The sequence below is a fragment of the Indicator indicator genome, chromosome 37 (genome assembly GCF_027791375.1).
Source record: "Indicator indicator isolate 239-I01 chromosome 37, UM_Iind_1.1, whole genome shotgun sequence".
Classification (NCBI taxonomy): Eukaryota; Metazoa; Chordata; class Aves; order Piciformes; family Indicatoridae; genus Indicator; species Indicator indicator.
The window spans coordinates 1,007,362-1,027,174 of NC_072046.1; the positions used below are offsets into that span (position 1 = coordinate 1,007,362).

A 19,813-nucleotide genomic window follows, 5' to 3' on the forward strand; every position below is an offset into this window, starting at 1 on the left:
TAAATTAAATATAGGAGATGAATGGCATTTAGAGGCGAAAAAAAATTTGAAACTATTAGGTATCAATGAGACATTTGTCTTCTTTTTTTTTTTTTTTTTTTTTTTTTTTTTTTTGGAGGGGAGGGGGTCGAGGATGGGGCCGAGGGTGGAGAAGGTCAAAGAAGGGGGAGGGAATTCTATATAATATCATGAAAAAGTATCTCGGAGCTGGAGAACTGGTGCGAAGGAGGGAATTTTAGACGGGATCAATAAAGGGATAAATAGAGCTCCCTTCCTTTTCCTCCACCAGAGAGAAACCGAGAGGGAGACGCTGGTTTATCAGCAATGTGCTTTTACCCCCCCACATCCCCCCCCTCTCCTCGACCTCCCCAACCCCATCCCCCCACTCCCTTCTATTTTTTTCCTCTTTCTCTCTTGCTCTAAGCTGAAAACTGATTACAGGTTGCTTATCGACTCCAGCCCAATTTCACCCTTTCCAGCGTACATCGTGAAGGGTGTTTTTTTTTTTCTTTTTTCTTTTCTTTTTTTTTTTTTTTCCGTATCGCATCAATTATTTATCATATTTGATAAATCCAGCAGCACTCCAGGTTTTTTTTTTTGCCCCCGAGGAGGGAGCGGGCGGCGATTGGAGCCGCTGGAGCCACGTGCCCCCGCGTCACATGGGGCCGGGAGGAAAAAGGGCTCTTTTTTGGTGTAAATCTGGACTCTAATTCCGTAATATATCACGGTACCTCGTAAAACCGACACTAAAACGTCCCGACCTACAAATCACCCGGCCAAATTATGAGTTCATTGTATTATGCGAATGCTTTATTTTCGAAATATCAAGCCGCAAGTTCGGTTTTCCCATCCGGAGTCTTTCCCGAGCAAACTTCTTGCGCTTTCGCCTCCAACACCCAACGAACGGGTTATGGGGCCGGATCCACTCCTCCCTTCGCCGCTTCCATGCCCGGGCTCTACTCCAGTGGCAGCGCCGTACACCCCCAACCCCCCAGTATGTATTCCTCTGGTTATGGCCTGGAACCCGGCTCTTTCAACATGCACTGTTCCCCTTTTGAACAAAACCTCTCCATGATGTGCCCGGGAGATGCTTCCAAGCAGAATTGCAACAAAACGGACCAGAGGGACTCAGATATGCAAAACGACACTAACTTCCGTATCTACCCCTGGATGAGGAGCACAGGTAAGCCCCAACCTCCCGAAAGAATGAAGCCCGGGGTATGTTTCTGTGTGTGAGAGAGAGGGGGGGAAGTGGGGGGAGTGTAAATTATTTGCTGGCGTGCGAGGGAGGTGGGGGGGGGGGGGAATTGTCCCCAACTCCTTTCATGACGTTTCACCCAAAACGCATCTTCAAAAGAGAGAGGGAGAGAGCGAACACCCTCTCCACACACACACCCCACACACCCCCACACCCACCATAAAGCCATCCTTTTAGCTTTAAATATTTATCGGTGTGTTGCTGGGGCTGTGTATGTGCCGGGCACAGGGCAGTTTGTCTTGAAGGGGACAAGACAGAGCTGCAGAAATAATGGCCAGGCTCCTCTTCTCCTATATTTACAGGATGGAGATGGTGCTAACCCCGCGTAGATACAGATTCTGAAAGAAACTATTTATGGGAGGTGCCTGCAAGCTTGGTTTGTTTGCTGTTAGATTGCAAACCCTTCATTTACCAGCCCCTCCACCACGATGTGCCAGACACTGCAATTAAACGTAGTGTGTTGCCATCAGAAACAGCAACACATCATTCCCGGGGCAATTAAAAACTCCACTCTCCAGCCGGTGACACTCTGGCCGGAATCCGGATGGATGGATGGATGGATGGATGGATGGATGGATGGATGGATGGATAGATGGAACGGGAGGACGTCTCTGTGACCTCTCACAAAACATCACCGCGGTGTGATGGTCTTTAGGGACTATGAGGTGCTCAGCGTGACCCTGCTGGGGTTCTACAGGGCAGCGCAGCTCCGCGGAAGGCCGCGCAGTGCTTCGCGGGAGCGGAGCGGGGTGGGGGACGAGACGCGCAGCCCCCACACATGTGTCTCAACCCCAAAGCTGATGGAGGCCGGGAGGCTACGCTGCCTCTCGTCACCAACCGTCTCCGTCTCAGGGTATTAATGTCAATTAACATTTAATAAATATCCATTTTCCTGGCACGGGAGCAGGCCTGGAGCGTCCCGGCTCCCTCCCTCCCCGGGCCGGGCTGGGTTGCTCCTAGCGGGGCTGGGCTGAGCTGAGCTGCTCTGGGCTGGGTTCCCTCCAGTTTGGAGCATCCTGACCAGTGTCCTTGTGCACGCGTAGTGTGTTTACACTGCTGTAATCCTGAGAAAGGGGGAGAAAGGAGCTGCTGTCCCGGCTGGGAGCCGAGGGGAAGGCGTGAGCTCATTTTCCAGCCTCTCTGGCTTCTCAGCAGTGCCAGATTGCAACTTGAGAGCATCCCTACGAGCCAGCCTCCTTCCGCGGCCAAAATATTCGGGAAGGGTCTTGTTTAGGAAACCTCAGGGGTGAGTGGAGTGCGGGCCAACCTCCCTGTGAAGGAGATGGCAAAGAAAACAGTGAAGTAGCCAATGCAGAGCGGCTTGGAAAGGCAGGAGTTACCCTCACACCTATTTGGTGGTCAGTTCTTTCCATTACCTGCTCCATAACTCATTCACTTTTGCAGTTGATTTATCTAAGACCGAATATTTCTGGTCGTAAACACTTCGCCTCCGCTTTTCTTTGACTTTAGATTTAAGAAGCCCCCCATGCCCCTACCTCTTTTTTTTTTAACCTGTGACGCTGCAAGGATCAGCGTTAGAGAAGGTTTGGGGAAAGGAGCGGGGTTCTGAACTCCAAACCCAAACCCTGGATGGTCTGGGATCTGCTGAGCCTAAAAAAGTCGAACTCGATTGTAAAAGTGGGGTCTCCTTTCCCACCCCCACCCCCCTCCCCGCCTCTCCCAGTGCCTCATGCCCACTGTGCGATCCCGCTTGTGGAATTTCATCAGGGAGCAGAGATAGAGTTGTCATCCCTATTCAGCAGCGGTTTATGGCTCTCTCCTCTCAGCGGATTTTACAACCCGCATTCCACGACCTGCACAGTTTTACTTTACAGCCAGCCTGGCTATTTCGCCGCTTTTTTTTTTTTTTTTTTTTTTTTTTCTTTTTCTTTTTTTTTTCTCCTTTTAATGACTAGACCTTTTCTTCTTTTAGAAAGGAAGGGGGGGGGGGGTGTTAAAAAAAAATAAAAAAGGGGAAGAAGAAGAGGAGTCCAGTGGAATGTGTGGAGGAGAGGCCGAGGGCTGCTGTTTGCCATCCCAGCTGCTCAGGAGAAGAATACATTATACTATAGATATACATCGCATTTACATAGAGGATAGAGTCAGGATCACAAACACCATATTGTAGAATTATTCCCAATCAGACTCCAGGAAATGTCGAGTGGAAAGAGAGAGTTAAGAGCTGGGCCCTTTCCAAACGCTGCTCGCAGGCAGCTGGAGGGTGATGGGAAGCTTGGGGTAGGTGATTTGAGTGGCTTCTCATCTGAGAACCTCCCCTCAAAAGAGCAGCTCTCGGGGGGGACAGCCCCTCTGTCAGCTGCGCAGTCACTGCTGTGCCCAAAACATCCCCTCAAATAATCAAGACCATCACACACCTCCCAAGCAGGCGCCTGATGACAGCTTTAAGAGAGGACAAATAGTTGGATTTGTGTAGGTAGCAGATGCCTCTCTCGCTCTGGCCCGACTGTGTTTCTCTATTCCTTCCCCAACCACACGCATTTTCTGGTGCCTACAAGAAAATTAAAGCAGGAGCTCAGATTCTGAGCAGTGCTACAAGGGCAGTAAACTTCCTGAAGTTTGCTGTTCCCTTGGAGTCACGCACAGGAACACACACAAAAAGCCCTGCACGCTTTTCCTGGATGAAGGGAAATAAAAGCTGGAGTGGTCTGGGTACTGAGAACATTGAGGGTGAGGTGGAGAAAAGCCTCGAGGAGACAGAGTTGATCTTGAAAATGAGAAAAAAAAAAAGGGTTGTCCCAGTTTGTCCGGTTCCTCCAGGGACTTTGGACCCACCGAGGGACTGCAGTGGATAGCTCCTTGCTATACAGCACCCGATGACAAAAATAAGAGAGAAAACAAACCCAGCAGCACCAAAGGATGAAATTAAGAGGGTAAACCCCAAAACACCACCCCCGCTCCCAGCCAACCTCCCGCTGATCCAAACTTGCTCTTATTTCCTAGGCACCGACAGAAAACGCGGTCGCCAGACCTACACAAGGTACCAGACCCTGGAACTGGAGAAGGAATTCCACTACAACCGCTACCTGACGAGGAGGAGACGCATCGAGATCGCCCACGCCCTGTGTCTCACCGAGAGACAGATCAAAATCTGGTTCCAAAACAGGCGTATGAAGTGGAAAAAAGAAAATAAAACTACCTGCTCTGGCTCCAACAGCCAGGAAAAACCAGATGCGGAGGATGACGAAGAAGAATGAAAGAAGAGAGAGGTGGATGGCTGGCTGGATGGCTGCAGGAAACGTGGAAACCCACGCGAGAGGAAAAAAAAAAAAAAAGTGGGGGAAAACCCCACAGGAACAAAACAAAACAGACTATATATTAAAATAGATAAATAAGTGCATAACTAATTAAAGCAAACCCTACGAATGATACGTTGTGTTTCCTGACACTGAGAAAAAAAATACTACCTATATTAAAGTCTTTTTTTTTTTTTTTGTACAATAGAATGACTATCTACCTATTACATGTGGTTTTAGAGTCGGGATAGACACTTTTTTTCTATGTGAGCCTTCCTCTAGTCCCAGTAATTTGTAAATCTCTGTTTGTACCTCCGCTGTGTCCCCTTTTTTCCCCCGCTATGAAGTAACGTGGTCGTGTTTAGCACCTTTTATTTAGAAAATGTGACACCCAACCCCCTCACCCCCCCAAAAAAAAAAGCCTGAATGCAAATTACACTTAGCGCATAGAATCCTGTACACCACACGAATGATTATCACCCCTCTGTGCTTCTTTTTTTCCTTGCTATGCTCTTTTGTCTGTGTATAGTTTTACCTGGACTTCTTCCTTCTTCAAATCTCTACGGAAAACAAAAACACACAAAAGGAAAAAGAAATTTAAAAAAAAAGGAGAGGAATTAATATTGTGCTACGTAAAATGTTGTATATCAAAGTAGCGAATTATTTAATGGCGACGCGTTGCTTTATTTTTATTTTTTATTTTTTATTCCCCTCGTCTGTGATTATTATTCTTCGAAATAATAAAAGAAAATAAAAAAGAAAATAAAAATATTTAAAAAACCCCATTGAAATCGCCAATAATCAAGCGTTGGATTCCTTCCTGTATCTCTTTCTTTCTTTCTTTCTTTCTCTCTTTCTCTTTTCTTAATCCATGTTAAAATTGGGATTCCATGTTTCTTTCTAAAATCTCTAAATATCATTTTAGGTGACCATACACCCTGAACAGCCGACCCCTCCCAAATTTTACCACCTTATCAATAGATTTGACGAATTTACGAAGGTTTCATCAATATTCGGGGCTCTCTCCTTTCTCTCCCTCCCTCTAGGACTGCGCTGAGGCTGTTACTGAAGAAGTTACGAACATAAAGGAGGGATGGAAAGAAGCCAGAATCAGCCCAAATAGATTTTGTACCCCCTGTTTTAATTCTTCTAACGATTTCGCAGAAATCCGATATATTTGGTTGTGGGGTTAGTATATTTGTATTTTAAATTCAATCCCTTCACGCCGGGCTGGAAATCTTTCATTAGCACCAAATAATGTTCAGCATCAAAGCGCGCATAAAATAAATTAAAGCAATTAAACGCAGGGTAAAAAAAAAAAAAATAAAATCAACAACGCAAAACAAAAGGCGAGGAAATTTAAGCACTTGCGCGGGGCCGCATCCTTCGCCACCCTCTCTCCCCGCCCCTGCCTGTTTGTTTACACTGCGCAGTAAAGATGCGGATTCCTCCTGCGGAGGCTTCGTGCAATTTACTCCACTCCGAGCAAGATGCTCAGGGAAGGAGGAAATAAAAAAAAAAAAAAAAAAAAAATCAACCAGGAAGATTTGGATGGAGTTGGAGGTGGCAGCTTTCCACCTTCTCCCTTTACTTCCCTCCCTGCCTCTCTGCTTTTTTCGCTCTCCCCCTGCAGATGACTTCATGCCCTAAGTGAAGGTGCACAGGACATCGTCTTTTAGCCAGGTTCTAGGAAAAATAAGATACCACATCAAGAATCTGCACGCCCACGTCTCTCAACAAACAGAGATTTGCGGGATTTGCTGCTTGCACTAATTGTGGAAAGCTCATTATTAAAGGCAGGAGGGATTATGGCTTTTGCGCACTGAAATTCCCACTTGAAACGGGCATTAAAAAAAAAAAGAGGGAATTTTGCCTTATACCTTGGTGAAATCCCTTGGTGCAATCTCTTTCCAGGAGCTCTCTGCGCAGAGAGGAATGGGGAATGAAAAAACAGCGATTCCAGAAATTTCCCCCCAACACACCCTCCCTGTTCCTAGTCTGCAGTGGCCTGGCTGGCTGCAAACCCACCCCCCACCTCCAAACTGCTCCCCTTACACGGACCTCTGCAGCCGGGGGGGCACAGGAATTGAGAATTCCGTGAAAAACAGGGAAAGCGACGGTTTAATACACCAAAGGCAGGACAGTGGGTTACCGGTGGGGGTGACCCACCTTCCCGGAGCATCCCCCTCCCCACCACCACCCTGCATACAACGGTGGGGGGACACCTGGGTGTTTTTGGGGTGTTCGGCTTAGGGGATCCCCTGAGGCACTAACCCCGCCGGCTCGACCCTTCCCAGGGCATGGACACTCCGGGCATGCTTTTATTGCCTTTATTTACCTCTTCCCACATTCCGCCCCCCCCCTCCCCCCGCCCCCCTCCCCGAAATCTCCTAATTGCCCCTTTCAGCAGCAAACGATCCCAATAGCGTTTAAAAAAAGACATCAAAAAACCGCACCCGAACCCCACTGTTTTACTATTTCCCCATTTCAAAACCAAACCCAAGCTCTTTATTCTGGGGGGGAGGGAGGGAAGGGGAGGTGGGGGCTGTTATTGTTCCACAGCCCAACGTGCTGTTATTCGATTATTTCTTTCCAGCACCCACCCCACCCCGTTCTATGCAACCAAGAAAAGAAGAGGGGTGGGTAAAAAAAAAAAAAACCCTGAACCCCTTTTTAATTTTTTTTTTCAGATTTGGGGGGGGGAGAGTGTGTTAAAAAAAAAGGAAAAAAAAAAAAGATGGCGGCTAAGAAAAAGACTGCTGTTAAACCGGTCATGAAGAAATGCAATAAATTCCTTGTTGTTTTATGAAAATTTACAACTTTGTGATAGAACTTTATGAGTGGCTGGGTTCTGGGATTGGCCAGAGCCGGTCATGTGGACTGCTAACCGTGAACATGAACTTTTTATTATTTCCCATGTGGTTATATTGCACCATTCTTCTGTCCGCTGCACCTTGGGTCGGATCAGTGTCCTCTATAGGGCTCTCTCCTCTTTACATTTTTTTACTTTTGTGTATAAGCTTCGATAGGGCTAAAAGCAGGGGAGAGGGGAGGGGTGTGTGTATGTGTGGGGGGGACACACGCTTATCCACACATCCACATCTCACATAGACACCCACCTCTGCGCACACACAGGGCAAAAGAGTTCTATTTTTTAAATTATTATTATTTTTAAAGTATTATTATTTTATTTTTTTGGTTATTCCTCTACTAATTTGCCTGCTGAGTTGGAATCTCACTAGTAATGGAGAGGCAGAGGAGATTCTGGATGGAGTGGAGGCTATCATTTTTCACAGAGGGAAGTTACTCCATTTTCTATGCAAATGACAGGAAAAAAAAAATCAACTCCCCCCAAAAAAAAACCAAAAACAAAAAAACCAAAACCACCAAACCAAGAAGCTCTCTCCAAGTCAGAGAGGCAATCGACGGCTATCAGGTTGGGACAATATTTGTCAGCTAGCAGATAAGCAAAACGCTGTCTCTCCCTCCCTCTCTATTTTACTCATGCCACAGAAATGGACGTCAAAAGGTAAGGGAATAATACTTGCTTCTCTTAATTTAATTTTTGTTTTGTTTTTTTTTTTTTTACTTTGAGAAAAATGCTTTTGTCAAGCTGCTTTTTCTAATCCCATTCCCCACCTCCCTCTATCCCGGGAATGTGTATGCGTGTGTGAGAAACAGAAAGAAAAAGGGTGGGGTGGTGAAGAAGGGAAGCACTGGAAGAAATTAGGGGTGATGGAAATCTGTTTAAGTGGCAATTTATCCGAAAAAATATTAAAGTGTAAAGGTGGAGGAAAAAAAAAAAACAGAAAGGAAAGGAAAAGGAAAGACGTGAAAAAGGTAAAGGACGAATTCGAAGGAAGGAAAGGAAGAAACTGAGGGAAGGAAAGGAAGAAATTGAGGGAAGCAAAGAAAGAAATCGGTAAAGAAATTAGAAAGATGTAAGACAGGAAGAAAGAGAGTAAAGGAAAAAAAAGATAAGAAATAATTAAGCGAAAGACAAAGAAAATAAGGAGATAAGAAGGGAAAATAAAGCCTGGAAGGTCACCTGGAGATAGTAGACTTGGAATGAAGGATTTTGCAGTAGCTCGGTGACGGAGGCTTTTAGACACTGCCTTTAGAAAAATACCAAACCCTTTGTGGGTAGTTGTCGCGTTTTATTTTTTGGGGTGTTTTTTTGTTGTTGTTGTTGTTTCTTTCTCCCCCCTCGCAGCATCTCTTGCCAGTTTGCTTGTCTTCAGGCGAGCCCAGTAATTTGGCGAAGTTTTGTGTGGAAACCAGTTGGGTTTTGCGTTGCTCTCCAGGGTCATTATGATGTGGGTGGTTTCTTCAGAGAGGGCAGTTTGCGGTGGTCCTCGGGAATAAGGTTCTGGAAATTAGTTAAAAAAAAAAAAAAAAGGAGAAACAGAACAAACGAACAAACAGAGGGAAAAAAATAATAAGAATGAAGTCGACCCAGAGCGCAGTGCTCTCATTGTATTTTTTCTTCCCCCCCTCCTCTTTCCTGAAACTCCCAAATGAAGCTGACGTTGCGATGTAATAAACCTCCTTGTATTTAATTGCGTTCTGCAGTGTTAACAGGGCTTTACAGCTTTTCCCGGCTGGAATAGCGGCTTGGATTTCACCCTACCGTGTGCCGGTGCTTTTCCACCCCAGGTTCTGCACAACTCCCCCCCCCCGCCTCCCCTCTCTTTTCCTTCTCTGATATCCCAGCGCTCGCTTTTGGGTTTAGAATGTAAGAAAATATTCATCCGGAGGTGCCACTCATTTTAAATGTGTTTTATTCGAAATTTCGAAGGGTGTGTGTGGTGAAATATCGAATTAATTGCTACTGTTCCGAGGTGCTTTTTTGAAATGACATAGTGTAAGAGATTGTCTCTGTGAAGCGAGGTGGGGTAAGAGGAGATTCATTACTTAAGTATAAACCGTTTTATGACGTGACGATTTATCTCACTGTGCCTGAATATTGCGTGGACAAAAGTCAATGATCGGGGGCCGCGGAAATAATAAACAGAAAGTAATTTTTTTTTTAAAGTGATTTCTTCCCGAACCTGTTACATTTTTCACAAATCACAGGAAAGAAAGAAAAAAAAAAAAAGAAAGAAAGAAAAGGAGAAAAAAAATAACGCCGGTTGCACCACCCATTCCGCCTTTTCCCGAGCTGTCTCGTTATTTTTGCGCTTGGAAAGGAGGAAAAATGAATGAAAATTTATTTTAATTCAGAAACCTTGTTCCAAAACGGGTTTTAGGCCAATTCTTCCATATCTCTCATGGACAAACCACTTGTGGAAGCCACGCACCTCGGTGCGGGCAGGTCCTTTTCACTATTTCATCCCGATTTAAAGTGGGATAACTGAGAAACCTCCGCGCACCCCCGAGGGATTTTGTGGTTGGGGGTTGGGGGGTGCGAGGTGTGTCCGCGCTGCTCCCGGACAGGCTCCCCTCCCCATCCTCCCTTTGCTTGCTTATTGAAGGATCTAAACCCCAAAGCGGGGTGCAGCGAGGACAGCCCCCGTCTCGCCGTAGTCCCCCCGGTGCCGTCGCCGCTCCTGGGGCTCGCCCATTCCCCGCCGTTTGCTGCCATCTACCGTCAGCGGCGGCGGGCGGCGGCTCCCGGGGGGCTCCCCGCAAGCCTGTGACCCCTGAGGGGGGGACGACGAGGGGGTGCGTGTCCTTGTCCTGGCTGGCCTTCCTTTTCCCCAAGCTTGGGTGGTGGTCCCAAGACCCCCCCTGGCCATGCTCTTGGATGCACTTCAGGCCTGGTGTCCTGCTGGGAATTGTGTTTGTGGCTGTATGTGTGTGGATATGCATATGTGGGGTGCAAACGTACATATATGTGCGCTCACATGTGAGTTATGGACACCCCATATGTGTACGCTGATCTGTACGTCCACCCCCCAAAACCCCAACCTATGGTGATGAGCGGGGTAGAGCTGTTCCGTGCCCGGTGTGTGCGGGTCTGTACATCCAGCTGCATACAGACCACCTCACATCTGTCTCTATGCAGAAGAAGGGCAGATGAGAGGTAGCTGGGAGTGAACAGAAGAGGAGATGTTGTAAAATGCGATAATGACATAGAGGGAGAAGATTTGAGATGATCAGCACAGCAAAAATTTGGTCTTTTATTCATTTATTGCTCCGAGTGGTCTTTTTTTTTTTTCTTCTTTCTTTTTTTTTTTTTTTTCTGGGCCTGGGGAAGAGACGTCAAGTGGTGTCCATAGGACTGAGGAAGTTGCTGAGGAGGGAGCTGGGGGGGTAAAAGCAGGCGACGAATCACTTTTAAGTTACTGTAGGGACAATGCCTGCCTGTGATTTTAAAAGGTTTCTCTCTCTCGCTCCCTCCCTCTGGCTTTCTCCCTCTCGTTTTCTCCTTCTACCACACAGTTTCCTGGCAACTGTTTATGTCTAGACCAGAGACATTTTCTATTAAAAAAAAAAAAAAAAAGTGAAATGGCCAAAGACTATGTTTAAATAAAAAAAGAAAAAAAGAAAGAAAATGAAAAAATAAATAAAAGGAAAAAAAGAAGAGGGGTTTAAAAAAAAGGAAAAAGGGGGTGGGGGGGGAAATAAAAGTTTCTCTCTCTTGACCAGCAACAGCCATGATTAACTTGTTCCATGCTGCAATTCCCAACACCCCCCAGCCGCCTTACACGATCCATCTCGCCTTTTCCATTCCCTCTCCCTCCTTTCCCCAATATTATTTAACCAGCAACCCCCCCACTTTCTCCTTTCCAAGGTTTGCTTTCACTGAAATACTTCACTCTGGATGCATTTTGAGTCTCCCTCTCCCCCTTCTCTCCACTCCCTCTGTTCCCCCCCCCCCCTTTTTTTCTTTTTCTTTTTTTTTTTTTTTTTTTTTGTGTGTGTTAATAATTAGCTGCACTCTTTAATGGAACAATGGTAGATTATTATTGCTCCTTTTCAAAGATGCCATTAACAAGGTTATTACGCACTGCTCGGGAAGTCAGGTAAATTAAACTTAAATTGCTGGAAATTAAGTTTCAGGCGGTTATGAGTGAGGATTTTATTTTCTTTTCTGTCTTTTTTTTTAACACCTTCAGGGGTTATTGTTTTAAACACTCCAACCCTGGAATTCTACATGGCTCTGTCGGGGTTTATTTTCGAAGCGTTTTTTGGGTGTGCAGGAGGCTTAGAGGGGAAAGCTGCTCTGCTGCCAAGGGTTTTCTATGTCTGACTCCAGGAACAAGGGGGTTTTTCAAGTGTTTTCGTGGTGTTGGCTTGACTTTATGGCTGCAATAAGTCCCTCGGTAGGGAAACCCCCGCTGTGTTCTCACTTCAGAAGGATCGGGAATTCCAGCTCCACATGAAAAAAAAAAAAAAGGAGTTTCATTTTTTATTGGAACCAACTGCACTGAACTTTCTACCAAGTTATGAGAGGGTTGAGCTTTCACACAAGCAACTCTCTGTTCTGTTTGCATTTCCACATATTTGCGTGTTGCTTTAATCCCCTCATCTATCTGCCTGGCTCTGCTTGGTGGGGTTGGCCAGAAAAGCAAAAAGACCAAGATGAAAAAAAAAAAAAAAGTAAAGTGGGACCTTCCCGGGCAGCGATCTGGGGTTGTACAGGCTGTAAATCCTCCTTTTTATCTGCATTTATAACCCTGCCAGATGAGTGATGTCTGTCAGGAGGGGAAAGCCGCTTTCCCAGCCTAACCAAATCTGTTATTCCACCTTCTGGTGTCTCTTGCAACTTCCCCGCTTTATTGCCTCCTCCTTAGCAAACCCTGAGCCTGGTTTTTGGAGGAGATGAGGCCAAAGATTTGAATAAAGATGTGCTCAAAGAAGGTTTTTAACTTAAGGGCTACTGTATAAGCTCGCTTCTTGCTCTGGCTCTGGCTCCCTCCCGGCTGAGCTGGCACTAGAGGCGTCCAAAGAAAATATATTTGCAAAATCCATCTCAGATTTACCTTCAGATTTTAGGGGGGAAAGGCGGGAGAGGTCCTGTAAAACTACCAGGCTAATAACCTAAGAGTTCAAAATTGTTTAGATTTGAATTTTATCTCCTTTTTTTTTTTTTTTTTGGTACATTTTTTTCAAAAGCTTTTGAGCCGGGAATAGGAACCACCTCTATGCTAAACACTCAATTCTCCGAGATTTAGTGCGGTTTTAAGACCTCTGCTCCTATTTACATCTATTAGAGGTGGCAAATCAATTAGACCGCGGGCCTGACCCTCCGGAAGATGAAACTATGACAGGCGATGGGGCGGTTTTTTTTTTTCCACCTTGAAAACCAAGTTTTCTTTTCTTTTCCTCCCCCAAATAGCCATCTCTAGGGTCATCCTTCTTCTCAAAGGCAAGACATATTAATTTTTTTTTAAACCTACAGCGTGTCTAAGATGTCAGCGATACACAATTAACAAGCTTCCAACTTCAATTAGTGTGTTTTTTAATTTTCTTTTCTAAAGTCTGCTGCCTAAGTAAGCATAAAGCCTCTTTTAGCCAGAAAGGAAGGAGGATGAGCAGTATTTGACTACCCTAACACTTAAGGTTGAGGGACTTATTTCCCAAAGTATTTCGAGGGGTTTATTTGCAAAGCCATCCCCAGAAGTGAGAGAAAATATGAGAGCAAACAATTTCAGCAGATGTACTCACGCACCGAATTATTTCTTTCTCATTTCTTAGACGCAAAATCAATTTGCATGCGGAGCTGCTCACAGCCAGATACTCGCCGGTTTCTGAGGAGCTACAAATATTGCGTAACTCTAACGCAATGTCTGAGCTGTTTGGCTTAGCAAAGGGCTTAACTTCGGGCTCTCATCCCAGTATTTTTTTTTCTCTTCTCTAGTCATCATTCCCTTTCCATCTCACTTTTCTTTTTTCTTTTTTTTTCTCTTTTCTTTTTTTCCCCTCACATACCAATAAAGCAGATCTACGTAAGTTTGGGTCCATTCCATACACAAAGGGAAACTCTGCAAGAACAAATATAAGAGATACCAGTCAAGGAGGGAGGAGGAGGAGTGTGTGTGGGGGTGTGTGTGTAGGATGAAAACTACTTCCTTTGCATGTTATTTCCTTGAATTATAAGGATTACGTTTCAGTCGAAATGTTCATTGCAGCCGTGGCATGAAACAATCTTGGCTTTGGTGCTGTAAACACGATGTTTAAAATAAATTAGCTCGTAATAAGACACGGGTTTAGTAGATACTTCAAGCTCGGTCGGAGAGAGCCGCATTGGCAGCTCCACAGACACCATGTCATGAATGTAATTCTAGATTTGTGGCAACACAGATCTAAGTACAGGGGATGTGTGTGTGTTATAAAGCGTGTCATTTCATTGCACAGAAGACCCGACAGACAGATGGCCACAAATTCGGGCAGGAAACAAACCCTTGATAAAACGGCAATGATCGGGAGAACAGTCCTGGGTTTAATTTAGTTGGGTTTTTTTAGTGATTTATTAGATATTTCTTTTCTCTATGAGACCAATCTGATTTTTCCCCTTGAACACGGGAAAAAAAAAAAAAAAAAAGGGGGGGGGGAGGGGGGAAGAGAGAAAAAGAAGGCGAAGGCTGTGAGAGATTCAACTCTACTTTGAGCAAAGCAAGATCTAATGGGGGAATGTACCAGGTAGAGCAGATCACCTCCCGGGCAAACCCCACAGAAGCAAAGCCCAGAGCGAAGTGCAGCTTTTGGGATGATAAGAAATAGCTTGAGACTTCAGGAATTATCTTATCCAGTGTTTTAATTTTGCAAGACCAGGTATTTTGAAGTGAGGACGGGCTCAGAGTGTGTGTGTGCTGGGGGGATGTAAAGCCGCGGGATCTCTGCACACCTCCAGGGCTGCAGCCCTACCGCACCGTCAGCATCACTCTCGTTAAAAAAAAAAAAAAAAAAAAAGGAAACAACATCTCGACATCTCGATCGGTACCAATCAATAATCTCAGCTTTTGATGATAACCTAAAGCTTCCTTTTAGCCATAAAAAGGTCGGGCATACATCTGGTAATAACAAAAAAACGCAAGAGGGCACAATGCGGTACCGGACTCTGAAGAGGATCAGGATTTATCAAGGGATCAAGGAAATACTTCGATTTTCCATTTATCTCCGGAATATAAAGCTTTTACACACATGAAAAAAAAAAAAAGAAAAAAAAGAAAAAATATTCACTATACGGTAAACGAAGATTCGGCTCAAGCGAGTGCAGCTTTTCTGAGCGGGGAGTGTTAATCTGTGGTAATTAGACAAACATCAGCCCAAACAAGTTGTCAAAAGCGATTTCTTCTGCTCCCGCAAATCTAAATTAACCCACCGGGCAGAATCTCCTCCTTATAAAGTTCACACATAAGGCACAGAAAACTTTTTTTTTTATTCCCCCCCCCCCCCCTTCTTTCCCCCTCCTTTTTGTCTTTAACTGTAGGGAAGTACCTAGAGGTTTCGGGACGATTTGCAAACATGAAGGGTTAAACTTTTCAGAATGCGAATAATTAACTTCTTTTTTTTTTTTTTTTTTTACCTACCCCCATTTACATCGGGTATTTGTATATACGTTGTCTATGTGTAAATACATATAGGCGCGCACACCGCCATCCGCGCTCTCGCACACCCCCGCTCTGAGCTCCGGGGGAGGGAAGGGAAGGGGAGAGGGGAGGGGAAGGGGAAGGAGAGGGGGGGAGCACACGTTTATTTATTTATGAAGCTCGGAGCGCGCCGGGAATGTTTCTTTTCGGCAGATATTATATATTTGGTTAAGGGGGTGCATTTCTGTTGTTTAAAAGGGAGGGAAAAGGGGGTGGATGGTTTGTTCTTGGGGGTCCCTGGTGCAATCTCAGCTCCTCATGGGTGCTATTTTGCAACCTCAGGCGCCTGCTATTGGTCAGCCCATGATCAGATGGTTGTATTTCCTTGTGTCCCTCGCTGGCACCACGCCATCTCCCTTCAGCTAAAACCCAATCTCCGATATACTACTAATAGCTAAACCACTTGGACTATAAAACACAACAAATCATAAAAGCCGGGGAAAGGACGGCAAAAAAGCTCCTTCCAATGAGTTCTTATTTTGTCAACTCGACCTTCCCGGTGAGTCTGGCGGCGGGGCAGGAGCCCTTCCTGGGACAGATCCCGCTATATCCCTCGGGCTATGCGGATCCTTTGAGGCACTATCCCAGCACCTATGGAGCCACGGGAGTCCAGGAGAAAGGTTATACCTCCTCTCCTTACTACCAGCAAAGCAACGGAGCCTACAGCCGCAGCTCCGCCTGTGACTATGGGGCCGGCGGTTTTTTCAGGGAGAAGGACCCTGCGTGTGGCCCCCCCAGCCTGGACGAGGTGCCCTTCGCCCCCGAGCCGCGCAAATCGGACTGCGCGCAGAGCAAAAGTGTGTTCGGAGAGAGCGAGGAGCAAAAGTGTTCCGCCCCGGTTTACCCCTGGATGCAGCGGATGAACTCTTGCAATAGTGAGTTTACTCTTTTACAGAAATAAATACATCAATCTCCTCCCCCCCTTTCTTATTTGTTACCGCCAGAGAGAGAGAGAGCGAGCGAGCGAGCGAGGGAAGCAGGAATAAGATTCACTTTAGAGCCCAAACTTCCAGCCGGGAAGTTGGGCGACAACGAGAAGCTCCAACTTACTTCTTGACACGCACCCAAAACTTCACGTTACTGAAGTATTTTCCTCACCACCACCACTCCCCCCCCCCCCCAGCTAAAAAAGTTTATCCTCTATTTAAACCCCAATACAGCATTTCTCCATCACACCGCCACCACTACCCCCTTGGTGGTTTCTTGCTTTTTTTTCCACCCCACATTCCAGTTTGCGTGTCACTCAGCTACACCGATTTGTCTCTGTCTTTCCCCCACACGCACTGGGAGATATCTTTTCTACATCAGATCTGGATGGCTTTGCACACGCACCCCCACACGCACACACCTCCCTCCACGTTGCTCCCTCTCTCGCTGGCTGCCCGATTCCCGGAGTTAAATAACACGAAAGGGTTTAAATATTTGAAAGGAGAGGGCTACATTTTTAATGAAACTCGCACGTAATGAAAAGTCTGCTCGGGGAAGACAGATATATATATATATTTCCCCCCTCCTTCTGGTGATATATGACTTCTTTAAGTGCTGTTTCCTCAATCAAAGAAAAAAAAAAAAGGGGAAAAAAAAAGTGTGTGGGGGAGAAATATAATAGAGGCTCACCACCCTCCTCCCCATGTTTAGATGCATTTGTTGCCTTTTAAGTTCCAAATTGATGTCCATTAGCGCAGGGACATAAAGTGTTGTGTCCTCTTTAATGCAGAGTTTGGGCAGATCGATTCACTTCATTATTGCTTAAATGCTCAGATCTATTACAGTTGCCGGTAGGGTGGAAAATAGTGAGGGAGGGCTGGGAAGGTGGGGGAAGGAAAGAACACCTTGCGATTTTTCATTCCGGAATAAGATAGATCTTGCCCTGTCTTCCACAGCCCTGCCTGCAAGCCTGGCAAGTTCACCATTAACCCCTCTGCCTGCCCTGCCTTGCCTTGCAGCGCGGCTGCGGATCTTCCCGCGGGTGCGGCCCGGCCAAGGGGAACCCTCCCTAAGAGCATGGAGGGGCTCCCGGCATGGGGATTGTTTTGGGGTCGTCCAAAGCTTTTGGAGGGCGAGGGACAGGGCATGCACCTCCTCTGCACACAGCCGCGGTGCGGGGCGTAGCGTCTCCGCCGGTTATCCAAGCATCTCCGCAGCTCCACTAAACCTAGGGGCTTCCCCTCCCTTTTTCTTTATTTTATATCCCCTTATATTTTCACCCTATTTCCCCCCTTATTTGTTCCCCTTATCTGTTCCTCTTTTTTCCTGTTTCCTTTTTTTTCCTTTCTTTTTTTTTTCGGGTCTCACAGGTTCTTCCTTTGGGCCCAGCGGTCGCCGAGGCCGCCAGACCTACACCCGCTACCAGACCCTGGAGCTGGAGAAGGAATTTCACTTCAACCGCTACCTGACCCGGCGCCGAAGGATTGAGATCGCTCATTCCCTTTGCCTGACGGAGAGGCAGATCAAAATCTGGTTCCAGAACCGTAGGATGAAGTGGAAAAAAGAGAATAAATTGCTCAACTCCTCGCAACTCAGCGCGGAGGAAGAGGAGGAGAAAACAGCGGAGTGAAAGTATTATTTAAAACACAGGAAAAAAAAAAAAACAAAACAAAACCCAACGAAATAAATTAGGGAGTGTGTGAGAGTGTGAGAGCCGAGAGGATGATGAAGGGGGGTGTGGGCTGGTTGCGAGGACAGGGAAAACCTGCACGTTGGTGGGACAAGCCCTCAGCAGCAGTGGCAACAGCTAGAAAGTTTGGGCCACCAATGCCATGGACTCGTGTTCCCAGTGATCTTGTCGTGTCCAGCAAAAAGAAAAAAAAAAAGGAAAAAAAAATCAGGCTTCTAGTTGCGTTTTTAATTTTTTTTTCCCTTTCGAGATCTCCCTCCCACTTCCCCCACTCTGAGATAAAATAATGATAATACAAAAGTAAAGAGATAAGAGGATAAGAGAGAGAGAAGGGGGGGGGGAAAGGGAAAAAGACAAAAAAAGAAAAAAAAAGGACTCTTCCCCGTGTTTCTACCCTTGGTGTCACTGCTAGTAACCTGCTAACTCTTGTATTTAATGGAAGTGCTGCAATATTTGTCATTTGGGGTGTTTATTGTCTTAATTTTGTAAAAATGTTTCCTGCACGGTGGACATAGGGTTGGTTTGGGTATTTTTTTTTGTTTTGTTTTTCTTTTTTAAATCCCTCTCCTTTGGTAAATTAATCAAACCCTGGGGTCTTTGTAATTAGTTTGTGGGTTTGTTTTTTTGGTTTGTTTTTTTTTTTTTTGAGGGGGTAGAGGGGAGGTTGGTTGTTCTACCTTTTAACCGGGGGGGGAGGGAAAAAATCTACTGAAAGAACGAGAACTACCTAAAAAAGCTGCGAAAAAGCGACCACAACAACGACAACAAAGTTCTATTTTATTAATTTTTTGTACGTGCTGTGTTTGAAGTTTGTCTTAGGTATGAACATGGAATTCTCTAATAAAAACAAAAGTCTTCGATCTCACGCACAATCCACCCCCCACTCCCCCCTCTTCCGCCACCAATCCCTGTCATTATTATTACGATTCTCTTTCCCTTTTCCAGGGAAAACTTCCATTCTTTGAGGAGCAGGAGGGTTGTAAAACCTTGCTGTTCCCTGTGTGACAATGTCTCCTAATTTGCAAGGACAAGCAGCTCCGAGCACACGGAAGTTACAGTGGGGAGATAAATCTGGTTTTCCCTTTTTTTTTTTTTTTTTTTTTTTAGTGTGGTTTTTTTTTTCGTCTAATCTGAAATGGAAGACCTTTCACCAAGAGTATTTCCTCGCTGCCATTCTGCTTTAGTATCGCTCCTCTTTTTTTTTTTTTTTTTTATTGTTACAGTACAAAGAGTTATGACGAAACGCTCTCCATATACATAATAAATCAAAGAAACGGGGGGGGGGGGGGGGGGGGGGGGGAAAGGCTCTCGTTTATCTACCAAAGATACCTAACGTTTGCCTAGCATCTTTCAAACATCTGGTCCTTTACTGCATATACCTCCCCCCCCAATCAAAGTGAAGTGTATCGCCCAAAAACGTCCAGATTTCAAGGGAATTCAGCTTCTGAAATGAGGAGCTACTCAGCTCCAGGATACAGCCTCCATGTAAGGAAGGGGGAAAAAAGGGGGGGAAGAAAAAGGTGGGAAAAAAAATAATCTAAGCTAAGTCTAACGAGACCTTTCTTTAAAAGTAGCTTTTTATTTTCACTTGAACGCGTTTCCAGTGGCTCTTTTGGCGAGGCTGACTGGTCAGGATGGGATGAGTTGGGGAAAGGCTTCTGCTCCGTACCAAAAAGGAATTTTGTGCATGCTAACAGCAAACTTTTCCTGGGGTTTGGGGGAATTATACAAAAGGAAATGTTGTGAGGAGGTATTCTATTTTTTTTTCTGCTGAGGATTTAGGACTGGAAGCAAGCAGCCAGCCGAGCCTAGTTTGGGTACTGTTCTCTGCAACTTCACGGGGGGAAAAGGTGATGAAACCTCATCTCTTGCTTCCCATTCCCTTTTCCCCAGTACCCACCAGAAATACCTATGTATGAATGCATTCCCCCGTGCCACAAGCTGGTTTAATGTCAGTCACTTTTAAAATCAATTCATGCAGAAGCTTCACAGCTGTAGGACATTTACTATTATTGCCACGCTTTTCATTGCCCGTAATTATTATAATTATATGTCACTTTCAATATGGCGCATAATTTCCAATGAGTTGCAGACAAGCATATGAAATTCCTAAAGTGCCTCGGAAAAAAAAAAAAAAAAAAATCAA

At 45.5% G+C, this 19,813-nt stretch overlaps 2 protein-coding genes across 2 annotated transcripts; both read left to right on the forward strand.

Moving 5' to 3' along the window:
* Window positions 1-783: 783 nt before the first annotated feature.
* On the forward strand, window positions 784-4,516 carry HOXB7 (homeobox B7). Its single transcript, XM_054396540.1, has 2 exons — window positions 784-1,183; window positions 4,220-4,516. Exons 1-2 carry the CDS (start codon window positions 784-786, stop codon window positions 4,471-4,473), a joined length of 654 nt encoding a protein of 217 aa, XP_054252515.1. The 3' UTR covers window positions 4,474-4,516.
* A 10,950-nt stretch (window positions 4,517-15,466) lies between these two features.
* Window positions 15,467-17,607, forward strand: HOXB6 (homeobox B6). Its single transcript, XM_054396505.1, has 2 exons — window positions 15,467-15,925; window positions 17,348-17,607. The coding sequence occupies exons 1-2, from the start codon at window positions 15,517-15,519 to the stop codon at window positions 17,605-17,607; spliced, it is 669 nt and encodes a 222-aa protein (XP_054252480.1). The 5' UTR covers window positions 15,467-15,516.
* The last annotated feature ends 2,206 nt before the right edge of the window (window positions 17,608-19,813 follow it).

Coding starts and splice junctions, on each gene's coding strand:
- HOXB7 (XM_054396540.1), top strand. CDS start 784: ATGAGTTCATTGTATTATGCGAATGCTTTATTTTCGAAATATCAAGCC. Junction 1,184..4,219: donor CCCCTGGATGAGGAGCACAG/GTAAGCCCCAAC, acceptor CTTATTTCCTAG/GCACCGACAGAAAACGCGGT.
- HOXB6 (XM_054396505.1), top strand. CDS start 15,517: ATGAGTTCTTATTTTGTCAACTCGACCTTCCCGGTGAGTCTGGCGGCG. Junction 15,926..17,347: donor GCGGATGAACTCTTGCAATA/GTGAGTTTACTC, acceptor CGGGTCTCACAG/GTTCTTCCTTTGGGCCCAGC.